This window comes from Columba livia, chromosome 3, assembly GCF_036013475.1.
Source record: "Columba livia isolate bColLiv1 breed racing homer chromosome 3, bColLiv1.pat.W.v2, whole genome shotgun sequence".
In the NCBI taxonomy this organism is placed as follows: domain Eukaryota; kingdom Metazoa; phylum Chordata; class Aves; order Columbiformes; family Columbidae; genus Columba; species Columba livia.
The window spans coordinates 103,035,811-103,058,162 of record NC_088604.1 but is presented as its reverse complement, the minus strand read 5'-3'; the positions used below and the strand labels follow the sequence as shown (position 1 = coordinate 103,058,162).

Here is a 22,352-nt window from a genome sequence, read left to right as displayed (position 1 = left end):
TCAGACAGCTAATTAAAAGGGTACTTACAGGCATCTGATATCCTTGTAAAAAATGATCACGATTAATTTTGTAATTGCTTACCACTTAAAATAAATGTTTTATGATTTTCCAGGTCACAGCTTCCCAGCTCTCTGCATCCAGTAATAAGTGCTCAATCCTGATTCTAGCAGATGGTGAGAATGAGAAAAGCAAGTGGGTAGGGGTGCTCAATGAGTTGCACAGGATCTTGAAGAAGAACAAACTCAAAGACCGCTCAGTCTATGTTCCCAAGGAAGCTTATGACAGCACCTTACCCCTTATCAAAACAACACAGTCAGCAGCAATCATAGGTATGAAATGAATAAGAAGAAAGCTCTGCGAAAAATGCAGACGCTAAAAGCATGCTCTTTTTGCAAAAATGTTAAATGGCTTTATCTGCTGAATAGAGAGTAGTATGTTGTGTTCTTTTCCCATACTGAAATGTGCCTGGGTTTGAGAGAAGTGCGCTGCACTACCCCATACTTTTGTCAGATCCTTAAGAATATTCACATGTATTCATAATTATGAGGAATTTTGACTGAGAATTGGACATGAGTCTTTTGTTATTCTGTAAACATAATTCCATAACTGGGCAAAACTATAGAACAGACATAAATCACTGACTTAACAAAATCTGCATGTGGGACCAGAGAAAAAACATGAGAGAAAAAAATTAATTTAGTAATTTTAAATGCTACTGCATAAAATATGTTCCATTCTGATTATTTAGATATGATATTATATTTATTTAAAAATTAAGTTCTCTGAAATTAAGTTCTCTGAATGGCTTTTTAGAAATGACGTTTCTTTGTGTTACTTCTACAAACAGGAGAAATGGGAAAAAACTTGTTTTTCTCAGAAATTTTAAAGATTGGGAGGTTAGCAGTGGTTTTTTGTTACATGAATGTGTTGGGTTTGGCTTCATATTTGTTTATTTCAAGATATTAAAAAACTGTCTCTGTTAATCAGATTACTGTTGTTGAAGAAGTATTTCCAAAGAAAAATAGATATATATATTTTTTTTTTCCCCTTTAATATCACAGACCATGAAAGAATAGCTCTGGGGAATGAAGAAGGGTTATTTGTTGTACATGTCACCAAAGACGGTAAGAGATTAGGAACTGGTAATAATTTCCTTAATATTAAATAACCCGAATGTGAATTTGTAACATGTTTTTCTCTTTCAATATCCTCTGGTTTCATTTTTTGTCATTTACTGTATTATCAGCTGGACAGCCCCATATGAGAGCTGGTAACCAAGAAGGTGTTCTGTGGGCTTTTTGGTTTGGGTGTCCTTTCCAGTGACAAAGATTCAGCATCTGAAATGCAGAGAAAGGTTTAGTTCTCCTGTTTGAAGCAGGCTTAATATGGAATTCAGACCAAGTCACTCAGGGCTTTGTCCAGTTGGGTCTTGAAAATCCCCAAGGATGGAGGTTCCACACTCTCTGTGGGCTGCCTATTGCAAAGTCTATTTATTCTCAAAATGAAGCATTTTCTTTGTGTGTCCAGCTGGAACCTCCCCCGTTTCAATTTGTGACCGTGTAGCCTGTTCTCATACTGTGCACCTCAGTAAAGAGCCTGGCTTGATCTTTTCTGTAACCTCCTCCTTGGAATTGAGATGAAAACTTACATTCAGCATTGTAAAGAAATGTAATGACAGATGCCCAAGCTAATTCAACAAGCAACATATTTAGTTGTGTGTTGCAGTTCTTTGATGGTTTTCCTTTATTCAGTAGTTGTGTGGTTCAAAACCATTTTTTGAAATGAACACTTAAATGATACAACAATTGTTATTGCATTGGATGTGCTTCTCCTTTTTTCTGATGATGAAAAGCCAAAGGTCTATCCAGCATTGCCACACCTGGTAGCATTAAAATACAAGTTTTAGTTCTGTACTTTTTAATATTGCAGGGAAGCAATAAAGGGGATTTCTTGTGATTATTTCATAGTTTATCTGTACAAATATGTATGTTTTAATCAATTCACACTTCAACATTATTTACTTGGACTTTGGGGGGGGGTTGTTTGTTGTTTTTTTTTTTTAGAGATAATCCGAGTTGGTGACAATAAGAAGGTTCATCAGATTGAGCTAATCCCAAGCGAACAGCTCATTGCAGTAATCTCAGGACGAAACCGGCACGTGCGGCTTTTCCCTATGGCCGCCCTGGATGGAAGGGAGACTGAGTTTTATAAGCTGGCAGAGACAAAAGGCTGTCAGTCAATAGTTTCTGGACACGTGCGCCACGGAGCTCTCACCTGCCTGTGTGTAGCTATGAAAAGGCAGGTCCTCTGTTATGAACTAAATCAGAGTAAAACGCGTCACAAAAAGATCAAGGAGATCCAGGTCCAGGGGAATGTCCAGTGGATGTCAATCTTCAGTGACCGTCTTTGCGTGGGCTACCAGTCAGGTTTCTTAAAATACCCGCTTCATGGAGAAGGCAGCCCATACAGTCTGCTCCATCCAGATGACCACACGCTATCATTTGTCTCGCAGCAGCCAACTGACGCCATCTGTGCAGTCGAAATCTCAAATAAAGAATACCTGCTGTGTTTTAGCAGCGTAGGGGTTTACGTTGACTGCCAGGGCCGAAGATCTAGACAACAAGAATTGATGTGGCCCGCAACTCCATCTTCCTGCTGTAAGTGTCTCAGTGTACTTGCTGTTATACATTGAAGCGATCACTGCTTGTATTAATGTCCACAGGAGGTTAAGTTCAGGGATAATTACCTGACAGGTAAATGGATGCTCTCAGCTTCTGTCAGCATTTTTAATCTAGTCAGAGGGTTTAATCCTGACTTTATTTATGCTAGTTTTGACTGCTCTGTCACTGAGCTATACTGCCATAGCACAAAGAGGAATCAAGGGTCAGGATTTCTAACTCTGGTGTCCAGTTTCTAAACACATGGTCTGATCTCTAAAACTGCCAAGAGCCTCAGCTCCTACAGAGCCTTCACTATCACTGAGACTGGACATTTGATTGTGCTTCGGCTCAGCATTTTGATTCAAGCTTCCTTGATGTTCACAGTCATCAAGATCTGGCAGTTAGACTTGTTTTTCTCTAATGGTGACTATTCCTACTTTATGGTTTTTTTCTCCTTTTCTTACTCATTCATTCCCTCTTCCTCAGCAGTTTTTGCTGACACTCTTCTAATTCATCTCCTCTCTTTACTTTTTTTTTTTTTTAAATCAATTTTAAAATTTTCCCTCCTCACTTCCAAATACGATGTATGGCAGGCAGTATAAAAAATATTTTTCATAACCTTAAGTGAAAAATACTGCAATTTTTCAAGATTTCAGTTTCCAGCAAGAATTGTGTTAAACGTTTATTGCACATTTTTTCAAAGCTGAGGCTTTATTTTTGTGACAGTTGGAGGAAAAAATAAAACTGCAATGCCTGTCATCTTCATTTTAATCTCCTTCTGAATGCAGATAAAGATAAGCCAAATTTGTCCTCAGGGTATCTGTGAATGAGCCCAGTCTTCTGCTGATTTTTAAAGCGGTCTGTGACAGCAGCGCAGTCACACTGCAGAGGAGAGGAGCATTTCACCATGTTTGAGTGAAGCCCCTTCCGAACGTGGAAGGAGCAACTTTTACAGGCTGTAATGTCACTTTTCAAGCAAGAGTGTGATTATTACAGTGCACTCTGATAATGAATGAATCAAAACAAAAGGTTTTGAGATAGATTGAAAACCGGGTATTTTCGCATGTAGTTCATCTATATGGTCATTGATATTTGTGAAAGTTTTTTGATTGCTTTAAATGAAGTGACTTGATGTGATTCCAATTCAGAACGGAGGTATGTTTTATAGCAGAAACTGTTACATTTCAACACAAATCGGATGCTCTTGTTAGTCTTGGCAGACCATGGCAGTCTTGTTGCTGACATGGAAATACTGAATTCTCCTTTAGAAGTGGTCCCAGCGGAACAAATTTCATCCTGGGGAAATGTGCCAGATAAGTAGCACAAGAATTTTTACAATCCAGAAAATAAGAGAATTAAACCTAGAAGGAAACATGAAGATTTTTATGACCGTGTCATGGTGCCTAGTTCCAACTGGTGTTCATTTAGTACCTACTCCAAAGACTAAGAGCTCAGTTCTTTCAGATGACAGTTATTAAAAAACAATATATTTTCCTACCACATCATTTACAAAATATGAGCTCTTAAAAACAGGGGTTTTAGAAGAAAGATGATGTTGAACTACATTAGTGTTTGGCAAAGTAAACTGTAATCCCTTGTAGTTCAAAAAGTATAGTTTGATTCTGCAAAGTTGAAAGAAACGTCATGGAGGTTTTGTTTTTTGGTGGTGCAGGTTTGCCTTCAGAATAAATTTCTTGATCATTTTTGAGTTAAAAGACGTTTTGCAAAGATTGTTGTTGGATTGTGGGATTTTTTATTTAATAAATATGGTTAAACCATGAGAAATGGTATATTTTGAGCCATGTCTAAAAGCACGTGACACTGTACCTAATCATTCCCTCTCAGGTTACAATGCGCCATACCTCTCTGTGTACAGTGAAAATGCAATTGATATCTTTGACGTGAACTCCATGGAGTGGATTCAGACTATTCCTCTCAAAAAGGTAACTTACTGTTTCAATATCAGTTAAAGAATATATCTAGACTCAGTATTGCTTTGCTGCAGTCGTATCGGGTTTTTTAAGCACATTAAAACCGCTCATTTAAAAATAATCAAACTAAAAGAAGAGCTACTGCCAAGAAACCAGTGCTTTTTGTTCAAAGTATAAGATGTGAAATGTGTTTTGCATGTGGTTTCAGTGTTTTAGATGAATGGTTGGTCTGGAACATACTCATATGTTGGACTTGCTGATATTATTTTAGAGAGCAGTTTCTTGGTATCAGTTGTATTGGGCTTCACTGGGAATGATTGCATCTGTGTTATTGCCAAGATATGGTGGATGTTAAACAGGTGGATAATTAAACAGGTTTGCAAAAAATCGATCTATCTGTTGCCGCTTGAGAACAGTGTTAGACGGATAGGGTTAGAACATTTTGGTTCAGCCAGTACAAATACTAAAACACGAGGATGATGTCAGGTTTGGATAACTTACCAAAAGGAAGAAGTTTTTGAAAACTGACACTTCCTTGGTAGTTAGGAGTTTTCTTCTCAGCTATATTTGGAAAGAAAAAGTAGAAGTGGGGTTTTTTTCCCCACAGTTTAGGCTGACTTCAACTTTGTATTAGTGTCAACATAATTTCTTTAGCTGTCATAGAACTACAAGAAATTATTCTTGTGGTCTTGTGTTAGTTATTCAGTCTCCCTGCATATCAATTTCCCACATGTCGGATGCAGACCAGGACACTACAGCAATACTGTAAGGGTAGATAATGCAAAGATAAATGTGCTCAGCTGTTAACCATCTGAAGGAGAGTAGAAGAATCTGGTCTTTTAGACGAAATTTCCTTTGCTCTTTTTGATATCCAAACGAAAACTGTTTAAATTATTAAACAGTTGGAGCATTTTTTTCCTATACAGCAGAATGTGATTTAGCACTTTGATTAATATTTGGTTCAAGACTGCCCATGTAATGAATAAAGCTACTTTCAACAAACAAGAATTGCTACATCTCGGAGACTGAGAAATGGCAGTTTATTATGCAGAGTTTCGTTTCTAACACTAGTTGCAGATTCAGAGTGGAATGCTGCTTTCATTTTTGAAGTTGGAAATTACAGATACCAGTAGGTTTCAGCAAGCTGTATATACTCTTATCAAGTTATAAAGCATAATTGTGACATGATACTAGCACAGAATAAAAGCACAACTTATTGCTCTGTGCATCTAGTAGGCAAAATTGAATTGTTGCATGAACTAGACTTCTAACATAACTATTTATTTAGGTACGGGGAGGAATAGTGTTAACCCTGTGTCTTTAAGTGGAACTTTAGGCAACTCCCTCTATACTCATTCTCCAAACAGAAGTTTCAAATCTAGAATTGTTTTGTAGCTTTAATGACTGACTTGTTGTTATTCTTGAGAGCAGGAACGTGTTACTGTGATAGGAGATGCTGCTCCCTCCAGCCTGCAGATCTTCTGTGCAGCTGGCTCTGCTCTGGCCAGTTACACTGTTCAGCTCCTGGGTTGGCTTCATCAGAGTGCTCCTTTTATACAGTTTATAATATACCTTGGAGCTTTCAGAATAATATGCACTCTACTAATGTGAGTTATTACTGTTACAAGGACTGATTTTCCTTGTTTCAGGTACGACCCTTGAATACAGAAGGATCACTAAACCTTTTAGGCCTGGAGACAGTTAGATTAATATATTTCAAAAACAAAATGGCAGGTAAGTAAAGAGAAGCCAGTTTTCATTGTGCAAATTTTTGTTTAGAAAGAGCATTTTTTTTGGCCTCAGTCTGTGCATTGTAGACAGTGATCTCTCGAATGTACGTGTGCTTGTTAATTTAGGAGAAAGCAAAAGCTTATAGATTCCAAAGGGATTACAATGATATCTGCTAGGCAGCTGCTCTGAACTTTTTTTTTCCTTTTTGAATATTGAATGAAAACTAGAAAATAGAAAATAGGATGACTAGACGTTCCCTCCAAAGCTGGGGTTGCCTGCCAGGACACTATCTAAAAATGCCTGCACAATTAAGGTCCTTTTGACCTTTTTTTCTTTTCAAAGCCCATTTCATAAGCATGCTCCTGAGTAAATTTCCTTAACCTTTTGTTTAACCTCCTAGATGGAGTGGGGGTGTGCTTTGATTTAACGCTCAAAAGCTTTTTTTAAACAACTATTCTGAAAATAGTGAGAATAGACACTGTAGAAACATATATATTCCTGTTGGCAGTATCTTAAGCAAATCGGTAGAAAAGGAATGACAGTGGTAGAGAGGAGCAATATGGTGGGAGTATGTAGAAAGAATTTTCAAGTCTAATAAAGATTCAACATTAAAAGTAGAGCAGAAGAGGAAAAAAAACTGGAGAGCATAAGGATCGGAAGTAAGGCTGATGGTTTGTTCCTGTACGCTTCTCACTGTTTCAGTAAAGGTTGCCAAACAGTCAAATATCCTCCGGGTGTACCACTTTAGCTCGAGAAAAATACTTGCAGACTTCTACTTGCCTAGTAGATCCCACAGTTAATGTAATATCCAGTTGATCTTAAGGAAAGAAGAGATTTCAGTTGTGTACAAAACTGTTTTGGCAGTAGGTGTTGGGTATGTTCAAGCTTGTTAAGTGTAACTTTAGTCTCCATATATATAAAATAAGACAGAGCAGCTGCAGCATTCATTCAAAGTAACGCTCCTATTGTATGATTATCACTGCTATACATTTCATGTATTTATTAAAGATGTCTTGGCCAGACACACACATGTGGAAAAAATCTTCCCTTTTCCCACAGTTGCACCAAAATACACCAGTGCTCAAACATTTCCAAAGGAGCAGTCTCTTTTGAGCAGGGACTGAATGAAAAAGAATCTTGCATTGAATTTCCAGACAACTGGCAAAACAAGACTGTTCTAGTGATTTTCAGTGAAAACTGCCAAAGAAAGTTTGAGCTAAAGGATGGAGATCCTTTCCTGCCCACCTCAATGTTTTGTTTGAAAGAATTAATTAATCGGTGGTGTTTTGGGAACATAGTTATGGCAGCTTGTATGTGAAGAAAGGTTAAGTCTGTTGCTGTATAACAGAGTAGGTAGACTAAGAAAATCCATAAACCAAGGAGCATTTGTTCAGGTTTCATGGGAAATGGGTGGTGTCCAACACTAGCAAGAGCAGAGAAAATGTCCTTGAATTTAAATGCCATTAATACCTAATGACTTGTCCCACTGGATCATCATATTTATATTGATTGCAGAGGGCGATGAACTGGTAGTTCCTGAGACATCAGATAACAGCCGGAAGCAAATGGTTCGAAACATCAACAACAAGCGCCGCTATTCATTCAGAGTACCAGAGGAGGAGAGGATGCAGCAGAGGAGGTCGGTATTCAACATGTACTTGTCCTCTGTACATGCCTGTAGGCCCTGAAGGACAGCGACTGATGCCAATGCCGTACTTCATTTGTTGCTTTCTGGAATGCCGCTCAGATGTTTGTGTCTCTTCACAACCGCCTTAATCCTCAATGCTTAATTTCTGGTAATACCAGTTTGTACATGGATATGCACTGGATACACAAGTATTAATTACTTCAAATTAATTATGTCAAACAGCTGTAATTTGGAATGCATGTCTCAATACTGTATATAGGTACATAGGTGTACACATATACTGTATATATAAAGATCTGTAATAAATGCTTTGCAAAAGGAGATTACATTGGTAACTATGCATATGGATTAATTATTAATACTTTTAGACTCTGGTTCTGCTTTTCTTTCTGAAGGCAATTCCACCCTCCAGTATTCCAAGGCATCTGCTTTTTTGATTTATAAATTCAACTACATAAACATTCTATAAATCTCAGAAAACTCGCCTCTTCAGAGAACATAGGACTTCAGGATGTGTTTCTAATAGAAGTCTTTAACAGGTCACAAATGCTTCCCTTAAGTGGCAATAAAAATAGATCTGCACTACTCACAGTGTTCACAGAGGATGTTACTGACCATTTGCTGTCACTCACTAAAGATGCCCTGCTACTGTGCTAAGCTACACCCCAAGAACTGAGCAGTTCAGTTTTTCTAACTACCAACATCTTACAACAATGGTTGGCTCCCAGCTTTCCTTTCTTTTTGCCTCTAAGAAGTGTAACAGCTGTGTACAGTGGAGATGAAATTCCAGGTCTTGCCTATTTGGAGCTGATTGCAGTTTGGTCTTTTAAAATTTCATTTATTCTGAGTTCTGAAATGCATCTTTGCCCTTTTGAAGAGGTTTTAATACTGACCACAGACTGAGAAAGGTACTGCAGTATTATTTTAATTCTATTTTCATATTTTGTACTTCATTTTCATCTCCACTTTATAATGCATCACAAATAAGTTCTGCTTTTCCTCATCTTACAGAGCTTTTTATCAGCTCATACTGGTTGTATATTCTTTGAATATCAGTAACTATTGGGTGTGGGCAAACAGCATTCTTTTCTTCTGGCCCCATTCCCTCTTTTCAAGCTGGAAGCTTGTCCATGCCAGTGCTGATAGCAAGGGTTTATCACTGTTAGCATGGTTAAATAGTTATTTTCCATTTAAAATAAGCTGATAATCAAAGCTGTATGTGTTCTATAAATGTCCATCCTCGCCTGGAACGAAATACCCAAACAAAGTATTTTCTCTTCCAGGGAGATGCTACGCGATCCGGAAATGAGAAATAAATTAATTTCTAACCCAACTAATTTTAACCACATAGCACATATGGGTCCAGGAGATGGTATACAGATTCTCAAAGACCTTCCAATGGTAAGTACAAAACTACATGTGAGAGTGACTGACTGCAACAGAGGCTGCAAATAGGTGAAAGACAAATACAATTTTAAATTTGTATTCAGTCTGTTGATGTATTTCATATCAGGAGCAGTGTAACTAGAGGATATGAGCTGAAGATGCTCTGCTGTATGTGATAAAATTTAAACAAAGAGGATGACACTTGAGCATCAATGGGAGGAGGAAGAGTGGCCAGCTCCTCCTGAGTTTTAAGGCAGGTTGGCCTTTCAGTGTTAATGGTATTTTTTACAACCCATATGCAGGGATGAAATTAAGAGGATTTGGACCTGTGTTCTTTGTGCGAGTGGAAAGAGAAATTCCTTTCTCCGTGAACTGTCATTCAATTCCTTTCTTCTCTTCCCACGTTTAGCTCCAACTTAGCATCTCTCTTTACAGTCGCTTTTCCTCAGACAGTGGAACTGTAGCAGTTTAAGTGTGTGGTGCCCCAGTTTCTTTCCATGCCAGAGATGCTATGCTTCACTTTCTCTCCAATTCAACTAGTCTCAATGAAACAGAACTTCTTACATAAAAACTAACATTTTAAGTTGAAAAATTGAAAAAAGAATCATGTAATAGCACACACCCGTTCCTTTCCACAAAACCTTATGCAGGCAGTGTTCGTCTGGAAGTTACTGAGATTTTTAATGAGCTGAAGACCAGTTAATATTTTGTTCATAAGAGGGTATCATACTGCTTGCTTCAAGCTACATTGAGCATCTCATTTGTGTATTCTGTATTGTTTTCTAAACTTGTCCACAATGACACAGATGTAATTCAGAAGATGCTAATTAGCACTGAAAGAAAGGTCAAATAATATGATATATCAAACAGATGACATGAGTACCCCCATAAGACATAGGCGTTAGTACTGTCTGAAATGTGAAATTAGTGCTTTCTGAAATGATCATCATTATTACTTGGAGTTTGTGCAGAAGTAGCTGCTCAAATTGTGATTTTCAGATGCTGAGAAGCCCAAAGGAAACAACAGTAAGACTAGAAAATAAAGCGTGCCGTGCAGTGGCACCAGTTTAGGAGCAGAGCCTCTGGTCTCTAGATACTCATTTTATCTCATTGGTGCAGCAAATGATACTCTTATGTTACACTTGACTGTAAAATCTACACATTGTAACTGAGCCCTTCCGGCACTGTGTTTTCCTTAGATGAGAATATGCAAAGGAAGGGAAAGTATTTACTTGTACACTCTGAGAAACCTCTCAGTAACAAATATATGCAGTGTAATTGAGCAAAAAACAACATCATGTGCGTGTGTTTATCAATGAATAAAAAATAAAGGAGACAATTCTAGAAGACATGTGACAAATCCAAGGGAAGTTGGCAGGTAGTGTTTATCTTACCTAGATGCGAATATAGACATGTCTAATGTTAAACAAAGAACGGTCATTTATTTCAGGGCAGGATATAGATCGGAATGTTTTTCCACTTTTCCATTTCTGGTGGGTTCTCTGAAATATTTCTGGCTCTACTCAAGCACAGAAAATAATCTGCTACTGCTAAAGTTAAGGCAAAAGACATTCCATTTCACACCATCAGTAGCTGAAAGTTCATGGGAATCAAAAGCTGCAAGGTTTCTTCATCAAGCCCTAAATCTGGCAAGTATGAAATGAGTAATGATTTTATCCACAGAAGGGACTTTTCTAGACTTACATGTATTAGTATTTCTTCAGCTACGTCATCTCTAAATGGCTTTGATCTTAAAATTCATTGTAATTACGCAAGTCTTGTATTAGCTCAAAAGTCATATTTGAAGTTAGGGCTGGTACTTTGCTCCTAACCAATCAGTATGATGTTTTGAAAGAAATGAATCAGTCTCTTTCTGTACTTAAAAGTGATGAGAAGACATTAGAAAATGTGTACAATATAGAATTCATTGCCACACTTGTTCCATGGCTGCAGCTTCTTTCTAAATTTACTATTAAAAACTCATTTTTGCAAGTAGGTATCAGTCTTAATCCTGGGAGATGTCACTGCAGATAAAGCAAATTTGACGTGTATTTTTCCAGCAGCTCCTCGCAATATCATACTGTATTTGTATTCCTAACTTAACGGGTACAGAATTGCTTCAATCACAGGACTTGAAAGTGTGTGAATTTGAAAATGTAAGTTGAGATTAGGAAATAACTGTTGTGTCGAGCTACTTCAGTCCAGGCAGCCTTTTCTTTTCCAGCAGCTTCCTGTAAGGTATTTGGCTGGACTGGGTTTTCATTTAGTCTGTTCCAAATTACCTGCTTTCTTTCTCACGCACAAATATACAAGAGAAGGAGTCGTACGTGCATAGGATGATATGCATTTAGTCTAATGTTTTATTTGAAAGATAAATTTAGAATTAAAAGAGAGGATGGAAATGGAGGATGTTTCCTGGAGAATCAGTACACAAGGTAAAGAATACTCATCCAAACCTGTGTACAGTTCATCTCTAATGGCGGTTTCTTTTACAAGGGCTTGGAATTATTTCATACCTTGTTCCAAAAAGGTGAATAGCTATTTTTTTGTGCTTTTTGGCATGTGTGGTAGTTTTGCAGCTGGAACATCTTACTCATAGTTTTAAATAGATTAGTATGTTTCAGAAGAAAAAGTATTTATTTTTAAAGAACTACGGGAAAGACTGCAGCATTTCACTTTGTGAGTGCCCGTTTCTGTTTATGAACACAAATGATAAGATAGATTTTTGCATTTAAAGAGGGCTACCGCTAGGGGGAACAAGTAGTGCAAGGCTGATAGTTTCCTCAAATTCTCTTCATCCAACTATTTTAGGTGATACAGCTTCTTTTTTAGTGGATACTGGAATGCAGAAAGTGTATAAAAGAATGGGCTGGGCTTTTCCATTTGCAGTTTCTTGCAAATTATTAGAGCAATTTCAAATTTGACTGTATCTACTGATACAAATTTGTTCATTCAGCATGAGCTGCATGTGCTATGTAGACAGAAGGCTCCTTAGTAATAAATAGGTTTTAATAGAGAATAGATAATTTAATCTCTGCGTTGGATTAAATTGCTCCAAACTAAATAGCCAGCTCAGCCTAGCTTTTATCTAGCATCCATGGATGAAATTTATAAAGCAAATGACTATTTTTTAATAAATATATTTATTTATGAATATATTCAGGGTGTTTCAAAAAGATGGACCCAGTTTGGAATCACTGTATCTCTGCAACCACGAACCACGCGTGAATGAAACTCTCACCACTAGAAAGGGCAAGGCATAGAGTTTCAAGGGACTACCGCTAGATAACTCATTAATCCATTCGTAAATGTTTGTGTAACATGTTACCATCTTGAAATACACTGCTTTGAAATTGGGTCCATCTTTTTTAAATACCCTGTACGTATTCACTTCGTATACGCAATCTGTATCAAATCAAAATGTATCTCTGCAGTCCCACTAACCTGCCTCTGCTGCCTTTTTCAGGGGAAATGGCAAAAGCTGAACAAAGTGCAGAATTAGATGTGGTAGCGATGGCCCTTGCATGGGTGGGCAGGAGGGGACAGACATTGCATATGTGTCCCCTGGCATAGCTGCCTGCTGGATGCAGAGCCAGGGGGAGCTTGCTTCCTCTCTGCCCTGTCCTGCTCTTAATGATAGCTTATAAAAGACCCACTTTAGAGCGTTCAATTTGTATTGTAAATGTACAAAACAAAAATTGGAAAAATGGAATGTTTTAAACTCTATCAGGCTATTTGGTGTGTTGTAAACAAAACAGATGCCTAGGTGTGTGTGACACATCTGCCTGCGTGGGATTGCCCTTGCTGAGGCAGCCACATGAGGGGGAAAGATGCTTTCTCTGTGCATTGTTTGTGAGGTTTTGCTATGCAACAGGCACATGGTGTGAACAGTGAGATATGTTCATGGCAAATTGCAGTCTGTTCACCTGGTCCCACGTTGTTCTCTCCATAAACAGGCACCCTTGGCTCCCGTATAGTCTTGTGTTTGAGCAGGCACGGACATGCCCAAGGCTCAGAGTGAGATCAGCTTTAAGAGAGAAAATATTACATGTTATCAGACAATTATAAATTTGCACCCTTCTTTTCTTCCAGACCCTCAGGGGTCTGGCTGTGACAAACAAGTTTGTGGGCTACAACACAACAGAAACCTGAAGTGCTTGTTTGCTATTAAAAGAGCTGTAATCAGTACATATTTGTATTTTATTGATGTGGATACTAGAACTGGGTCATTGTCTTGTTTTGTACAATTTAGAATCGTTCCTGTTAGTATATCCCCAAACTTATTTATTTACATGTTTTTCTTCCCTAGCAGCCTGTCACCAATTAACTGGCCTTACAGTCTGGCCTCCCTTCTGCCCTCTTGTCCCTTGAAGCCACTTTATCGTGGATGCTCCTTTGTAGTGAAGATCTGAAATCTGGAACTGCACTTACTGCAGCACAGACCACCTCTCTGTGTACATCAGATGTACAGGATTGATTTTGCTTTCATATTCTGCATGCCTAAGTATTTCATATACAAAAGCTAGTCTTGACTGCCATTATATTTGAACATTATGCTTCAGTTTGACCTCATTATACATAAGCCATTATACCTTCATTCTAGATGATGTGTGAAACTTTGCTTGTTTCAAATGAGAAACTTTCAGAGTAAATGGATACTTACTCAGATTTGGGCTTCTTTAAAGAAAGTGGGAACCTCATGCATGCAGCTAATGGTGGAGTCCATGGAGGAAGTTCCGTGGAGGACTGTTTTTAAAATTTTGCCGTATTGTGGCTTTCTCACATCCATGAATGCTGGCTAAATATTTTAATGGTCTGCAGTTGGCCTACCCTCTGCTTTTGAGCTTCTCATTTTAGATGTTGCCTTTTCTCCCTTACTGGATTTTAGGAATGTAGCTGGCTTTGCTGCCAGTTCTCTGTTGTGAGCAGATAACTCAGCAAAGTCTGCTTTCATGGACCATTCTTGGAATGGTGGCTTCTCGTACTGATATTTAGATCCCACTAAATTTACTAATGACAGTTTAATGTATATTGTGTCTTAAATGCCATAATGTGGTAATTGATATTTTGGTTAACATGCGAAGCTTCATAATAATTGTGCTTAGGGGGGGAAAAAAAAAAAGTTGGATTTCACCAGCTGAACTGAAGAGAACAGTAATAATAATGTTTGATAATATGTATTACGATGTGACTTAATGTTCTTCCAAACTTTAATACGTTCCACATACAAAAAGTAGTGCCTTAGGATTAGCGGAGGGGTATGCTATATTTTTACCATATTTTATTTTTTTAAGTCCTAACATTTCTAACGTTCCTCAGATCTGTTTTAAGGTGATGAAATCAGTTGGGCAAGGGGAAGAGAAAATTAGACAAGGTGTTAGAAATTAGACAAGGTGTTCTGATTTGCTGGTGGCCGTTGGGCAAACCACCCCCTCGCAGGCTGCCCTGCTGGACATGTACGGATGGCACAGGGAGGAAGACGGAGCCTTGAAATGCTCCCCCATTAAACCTCAATTTAGATGACTTTAAATTACAAGAGCACTTGTGTCAGCACATGCTGTAGAGATTAATTAGAAATTGTTTCTGTTTAATTTGTGGGATTATTTCTCCCCTCTCTTTCTTTACATCACGCTCTGGGAGCACGTTGCTCCGTTGACCTATTAAAAACATTTTAATTTCCCAAGACTTTTGCACCTTATCTGCTGAGGGACTAGTCTGCTGCAGCACAGAGAGGGCAGAGCGAAGTCTCTTGATGACTAAAGCGCTGTGGGGATTCAGTGAGTGAGTAGAAGGACGGAAGCCTTGGGTCGTCTGTCTGTCTGCAGCGTAGTAAATTTTCCCAGTGTTCTGACACTAACCAGCTCCTTCCCACCCAACCTGTGTCCCTATCCTGTCAAAACACTGTTCCCTCCCGTTAGAAATACTCTGTGTTTGTTGTACGGGTGATACTTAATTTTAATGGAATCGCTGAAATGCATGAATAACAGAAGGAAATCTCTTACGATCTTTAACTGTTGTGTATTCTCATCTTTTCTTCTCCCCACACCATCTCACCTGTGTTCACCTTCCTTTGTTTGTGTTATGTCTATTTTAGATTGTAAGCTCCTCAAGGCAGGGAACTGATGCTTCTTGACTGTCTGTAAAGCACCTTTTACAACTGTGGTGCTCTTTGAAATATCAAATAATAATTAATAAATATTAGAATCGATTCCCAATGAGTTAAAAGTTTTATTTGTTTTTAATGTTTTAGCAACAGCAAGGGCAGCAGGCCCGTATGACACCACGTAAGGAAGGTGCTCGGAGGACTGGGGGTGACAATGTAAGAACCTGTGTGTTGATGGGCAAGCAGGGTTGCTGTTTGGCTCTCTGTCAATGTCTGACTGCTCTTGCCGACTGCTGTTGCCAATGTAACCTGTACAACCATCCTTCATTGCTTTCTCTCTCTGTTGTCTTTGATAGCAGCGTTCCCCTTATCAATTCCCTCATCATCATCACTCCCGTCTGATCTCCTCTCCGAGCAACTTTGAGCACATCTACCACATGACTGTTAATTCAGCCGAAAAATTCCTCTCTTACGATTCCATAAACCCTGCATTTTCCCCGCCTCCGCGCTCTGTCCTCGGTACTCCAGACTTAATGACTCTGAGGGTATGAACGGCTGAGTCAGGTGTTCACTCTACTAACACTGTGTGGTTTTCCTTTTGCCTGGCTATTAACATGGGAGAAAAACCCTTGTGAGCAGTTTCTTTGATTTTCTGCCATCACCTGTGGTCTTTTTGCAGTTCTGACATGCCAAGAAACAGATACTTCATTGCTTTAGAAAAAAGGGAAGAAGTGTATGACAACCGGGCTGAACCTTTAGCTATGAGAATAGCATTTTTAATCACCAGGAAGGATGTGGGAATTTCAAATGACAAGTTCTCTGTTCCACAGGGTTCATACTCGGCAATCAGTGGCAGGATGCTGTGTATCAGGTCACATTAGGAAAAGGTTCTGGATTCTGTCTGTGTTGGACCAATCCTTCAAATTGTTTGTTCGTGATGAAATCATGGGGTGTACAAGAATTTTCACACAGTTCTGTACATAGATTGAGAGAGAGACAGGTCATGCCTCAGCTCCTAGGTTAAAGTAAACAAGTGAAGTTAGAGTATGTACAAGCAAGACCACAATTTAAAGATGGTAACTTGCCGATGTAGATCCTCTTAATCCTGGTAAGCAGGGGCTGAGGTAATATACTGTTGTGTAGGCATCCTTCCAGCTGGAATGTAAACTGGAAGGGTGGAAGTGGTCTTGTCTTTTTTGTTGTATTGTGCATCCTAGTCTGGCTAGGTGGGGGTCGCTGGGTCCTATGGTCACACAAGCCATCCTAAAACAGGTACACACATACGTGCTGTGCATTGTAATTGTGTGCTGTGCTGTGGCCTGCAGTTCTCCTGGGGACAGATTCGCAGGTAAATCAGGAATAAACTGTGAGGCAGAGGTGTGTGTCGGTGGTTGGTTGCTCAGGTTTTATATGGGTCTGAGTCGTGTCCGTTGTTGTAATGGAAACGCTCCTGTTGGTTTCTGTGGCCTTCAGACATGCCTGGCAAGCCTTCACTACCAGGCTGCTTCGAGTGCCTTTGCTTTGCTGTTCTAGATCTCTGTCACTGGGAAGATTTTTGGATCTGTACCTGCATATAACACTAGAGAGAACTTAAAATGCAGGAAGAAAACTAATCTCTACTATATTGCTCCAAAACAAATTTGTACAGCTAAGCTTTGACTGGTTACGTATTGTGAAGTGCCGATTGTCACAGCCATTAGTAATTAAAAAATGAAGTTGCAGCATTTTGGAAAATGTGCCCTGTGATGACAGGTCTGCATTTACCCTGGCTTGTCTGGTAAGGAGAGAGATGCAAATGCACAGGAGGAATGCTCTATTTAAAAGAAAAATAAAAATTGTTAAGCCAAATTGAAATTTGTTTATCTCTTAGAAGATCATTATAGGGTCACTGAAGTTGTATTTCAGTTCTGGCTTTAACATAGTTTTTTTAATCCAACTGTACTATACAATTTTCTGTGTTTAATATACAGTGATGCATCACCAGACTGTGACCCACCTCTACCTGAGTAAGTCTTCCCGGGATCAGCAAGAAATGACCCCTGGTGTTTCAGACAATTAACTCTTAATTTTTACTTTAGGAGCATCCTTCATCTTAATATTGCAGCCTTCTAGCAAAAATCAGAGGAAAAAAAACAAAGTGGGCAACCTGGAGTGTTGAGTTCTTGAGCCTGTTAGCTCCTTGGAGCACTAGAGGTTTAGTCTTGTGTGAAGAAAAGCTCTGACTCCTTGGTGGTTTGAGGGTAGAACAGCTGTAAGCTGTATGGAAAGCAAGGCTGTGAATTTTGGTGTTGTGTGTGTGTCCAATCCCCGCTTTGTTTCTGGAGATTTTAGTGTGAGAAGGGCTAGCACTGCCTCCGAGGGGACTGTGGTAATGGAACCAAACAAGCATGGAATCCATATGGGAAATTAAAAGCAGCCGATTAAAGTAGGCTTTTAGAGTCTGTCGTATTATTTAATGGAAGAAATAAAAAGCTCAGCTTCATAATGTAGTGCACAGAAGCCTACATAAAAACAGAAAAGCCGAAACAACAAGGAGCAGCAGGATGGCCAGAGAAGCAGGGCTGAACAAGTCCCTGTGGGTGTTGTAACTGCTCCGTCGGCCCCTGTGTGACTGTTGTGGCCCCACTCCCGAGCAGGTGGGTGCTCGGTGTCCCTGCGGAGCCGCCGGCCAGCAGCGGTTGCACGTGCACAGACACAGCGCCGCAGCAGCTCCCGGCCCTCCTGGCAGTGGGACGCACTGAGCTCACGTGGGCCTCGCACCCTGTTCCACGGTGATTAACTTTGCTCAGCAAGCAGCTTCTCTGCTGCTGATATTTTATTTTACTCTTCCCCCACCTTTCTCCATTCGTTTCAGCAGTGGGGATGAATTTCCCTGCTGGGATTTGAATTGTTGCTCTAAATGAGGGGTTTTTGTCTCTCTCTTTTAAGTAACGCAAGCTCAGGTTTCTTTTTTTTCCCCTTTGTTTTTAACTTGCTGCATTTTGCTGCTTTATAATTACTGCTAATAACTGCCATTTATTTTCCTTTGAATTCCCTTTCTGCATCATGTGCATATGACTTCCAGGGGTTTTGGTCCAAAATGCCAGGGTCTCTGGCATGTGCTTATTTTATTTTTAGAACAAAGAACAATGAAAGATTTGCTTTGTGGAGAAACTTTCTACAAGGAATTACATGGACTTTGCAAACTGAGGTCATGAAAAATAATCATCATTAGAATACACTATTAAAATAAATGAGTCTTTTTCATGCACGCACCGGGTCCCTCCTTCCCCTGTGTGTTTGCTCAGTCGCTGATAAGAAGCCTTAATCACTTCATCATTAAACATAATTGTTCTCTTTGCAAAATGAGCCATTGTAGGTTTATACAAGTACTAAAGACCTTCCTTGCAGCTCCAGTGTACTAACCACACGTCTGCATGGTGCTGCCCTTGGCTTTCCTTCGTTTCTCAAAGCACAGCAGTAGCTTATTCCTGAGCCCATTAGTTCTAGTTCCTCTGTGGATTGTCAGGGGAGCCTCCATGGTTTATGTACAGCCAGGATGCTCATACTCTTACCTGCAACTCACATTATTGTGTGGCGAAGGACACAGGGGCAGAAATCTAGTATTTAAGAACAGGGCAAGGTAAACAAGAGACAGCAGTATGATCCTACAAATGATTTAACAGACTTTTTTAAGCCTTCAGGTATAAATCTTCATTGAGAATAGTGCAGCAATGGATGAGGGGACAATTAAATTTTATTTTTTTTATTGGTAAGGTCTCTGATTCTCTTTTGTTGGTGTTTGAGAGAGATCTGAGAATGGGAGGTGAGATTTCAATTCTTCCTTGTGTGTTGCATGTTAAAAATCAGGCATTTCTAGCCCACTGGGAGAATGAGAAGCAAAGGGTTAACTGTAAGAGCAAAGGGGTCTGTTCGAGCAGCGACTCTAAGGATCCTTGTAAGGCCACGTTTAACAGCACGTTGGTAACAATTATCTGAAAAAGTCTGAACTGTATCAAATCTGTTCATACAAAGCCTCTATTTAATTATCCATTTTAAAATACAGGTAGAGAAATAAGTAGTAGCTGTGGGTCTCTGAAAATACCCTTGTGGGGGGTTGGAATCATTGTCCGGTCTGAATTTTCATAACATCCTAGTTTAAAAAGGCATTGCAATTGCAACTCGCTTTATATGTGGCTGCTTTATCTCAGAGTGAGGATGGGGAAATAACTATATATAAATAGGAAGAAATTAACAGTTATTGCAGGGGGTGTTTTGTAAAGTGGAAGTAAACTGATGCTCAGAGCTACCTGTAGTTCTTTTCACATTCTGCATCTGTAAAGGTTCCCTAAACCTAATTTTAATTAATGGTAGTGACTTAGTAGTGCAAATCATGTTAGGAGCAGGATGAAGTCTCATAGAATCACAGAATTACTTAGGTTGGAAAAGACCTTTAAGATCGAGTCCAACCATTAATCAAACGCTATTTAGCCAGAGATGAAACGATACGCATGGGCAATAGAAAGTCCCTCTGTCCTAAGAAGCCAACTCGTATACAGAGAGATGGGCTAAATAAGCTGAGAAGCCTTTTCCCCTTAGATCAAATGTGAGTTAACAGGAGCTGAAATAAAATCTCCCAGAACTCACTTCAAAGTGCTCTTTTCCCTTCTTTTAGAGACAACTTAGGTTTAAGGAACTACCATGTCCACGTAGAGAAATTGTGGTTTATTATCAGTCCAGTACCTTACCAATTTAGAAAATCACTCGGGATCTCAGGATGCAAAACAGGAGCAATAATCAAAATACGTAGAAGAACAGTGTCAGGTGCTTTGGTCATCTCTGAGCGGGCTGAAAACAGGAGGCTGATTCTCACTTTGGCTGAACTGGTGTAGGTGTGGAGTAATGCTGTTAATACCTTTGGAATTAGATAAGTAAATGAAATACAGATTGATCCACTGTGTGTCCATAACTCTGCAGGCATTAGGGATTAACATGGTTGTTGTATAAAGTTACACATGTGTGGCACAAACGATGGCATCAAAGAGAGAAATTTTAATAAGATCCTTGGAAGCTTGAGTTCAGAAAGAATGCATTATGCCATATAACTTGAATATATCTATAGCAGCTTAATGAGGCTTGCAAACCATCCTTTCAAGGAAATTCTTGAATTATTAGATATACTTTTTCAGTTGTCTGCATATGTCCATGTAATTCAACACTTCTCTGTCGCGTTGCCGTGTGCTTCCAGTCTCTGCACTAAACTGCAGAATATTATTTTGCGAATTTTGCTGACTTGCTGCCCAGATAATTCAGCTCTGGTAAGGTTGGGGTTTTAATGTATTTTGGGGCCTTCCTTTGTAACATCCAAGGCTGAGCCGGCAGCCAATAAGTAAATATCTCATTGTGTGTGTCTGCATTGCAGAATCTTCGGCCTCAGGAAAGTCGGACCATGTTCAGTGGCTCTGTCAGTATCCCATCAATCACGAAATCGCGCACAGAACCAGGACGATCGATGAGTGCAAGCAGCGGGTTAGCAGCACGTAAGCAAACTACAGTGTTGTGTTGGGGACTATGCACAAGTATTTTAGGAAAACGGTTGCCTGGAATTGCATCTATCCGTACTGCCACTAGACAGGGTTTCCAGAAGGGATGGCTGACTGTATTCCCACTGAGGGCAAGCACAGTATTTTAATCTTGCTTTCAAAGGAGCTCATGGATAAGCAGCTAGCACTTTTGAGAGTTCTACATTTGTAATTTCTCAAATTTTTAAGACTGATGTTAGAATTAAAATTACATTCTTATCCTTGGGACTGCTTTGCTGCTGCTTAAATGTTTTAAATCAGCAGCAAGTTGTTCACAAGTTCCATGTATTAATTTTGTTGCTGAGCTGTGTAGAGCTCTTGATGCCTCTCTTGCTGCTAGTGCAAAGAGAAAGCAGTAGAAAACTGGCTGCTGGTGGCAAGAGTTGCATTGTGTTGCAAACACCTTTCCTAGCGTTGCCTTTGTGTGCGAGAGTCAGCACAGTCACCTGTGCTCAGACCAGGCAAGTGATTTGATAGTGGACCATGTGAAAACAGAGGCAAGACTGGTGTCCCAGCTTTTCTGGGTTTTTTCCCCTGCTGCGGCACACGTTGCAATTGTTGCACGTTGGCCGCTGTTTGCAGAGTCTGTCTGCTGGGTCTGTACCTGCAAGCGTGCTGATGCTGACATGCCAACGGAGGGACCAAGGGATCCCCAGGGAAAGCTGCAGCTGGCAGCAGACAAGATAAAAGGCCAGGCAGCCTGCAAGCCATGAGCTGAGTATCTTGGGCCATGCTGGAGGAAAGCAGAACTCCCCAGAGAAGCAGCTAACAACTTTCGAGTGCCTTGAGCGGGCGTCTGTAACACAGTTTAATTCCTGCGCACGTTTTAGGATCGTCTGCACAGAACGGCAGTGCTCTGCGGAGGGAATTCTCAGGAGGTAGCTATGGAGCAAAGCGTCAGCCTATGGCATCGCCTTCAGATGGTTCCTTGTCCTCTGGTGGCCTGGACCAAGGCAGCGATGCACCAACAAGGGACTATGAGCGAGAGGTGAGTGGCAGGAGAAAGGGGGGAAAATCTAAGTCTGTTGATAAAGATGAGGAAGTTAAATTCTGTCACACGTTTGGCTGCAAGTTTGAGGGATGTTGACAATTAAGACTTGGATTTCCTGTATTTCAAGCTATCTTGACAAAAGACTTTATTCAAACTATCTTAACTCTGGTCCTGGTATTTAACATGCAGAAGATGTTCTCTGTGTTCCTTACCTGGAGCTACGTGGGTAGTGAGGCTCCCAAAAATACTGGCTCCATAGAGTAACAGCTTGATAGTGACCTGTGCACAGCATGAAGTGGTGATCTTCCTTCTGCTCTTTATTTGCAAAGATTCTCAGGCT

The 22,352-nt window shown here is 39.8% G+C and overlaps 1 protein-coding gene across 18 annotated transcripts in view; it reads left to right on the top strand.

Annotated features, from left to right (window-relative positions):
- Window positions 1–22,352, top strand: part of CDC42BPA (CDC42 binding protein kinase alpha) — a 193,384-nt gene that overhangs the window by 165,243 nt on the left and 5,789 nt on the right. For 6 of the 18 annotated variants that reach the window (XM_065058633.1, XM_065058622.1, XM_065058629.1 and 3 more), the window contains 11 exons: window positions 114–330; window positions 1,063–1,125; window positions 2,065–2,658; window positions 4,507–4,604; window positions 6,242–6,326; window positions 7,839–7,962; window positions 9,255–9,372; window positions 15,608–15,676; window positions 15,817–16,005; window positions 20,862–20,979; window positions 21,852–22,009. In XM_065058633.1, coding sequence (XP_064914705.1) covers window positions 114–330; window positions 1,063–1,125; window positions 2,065–2,658; window positions 4,507–4,604; window positions 6,242–6,326; window positions 7,839–7,962; window positions 9,255–9,372; window positions 15,608–15,676; window positions 15,817–16,005; window positions 20,862–20,979; window positions 21,852–22,009 — 1,833 coding nt within the window. Of the gene's footprint in view, window positions 1–113; window positions 331–1,062; window positions 1,126–2,064; window positions 2,659–4,506; window positions 4,605–6,241; window positions 6,327–7,838; window positions 7,963–9,254; window positions 9,373–13,666; window positions 15,566–15,607; window positions 15,677–15,816; window positions 16,006–20,861; window positions 20,980–21,851; window positions 22,010–22,352 lie in introns of those variants that run through there. The other 12 variants (XM_065058638.1, XM_065058632.1, XM_065058631.1 and 9 more) reach the window with 5 other exon arrangements.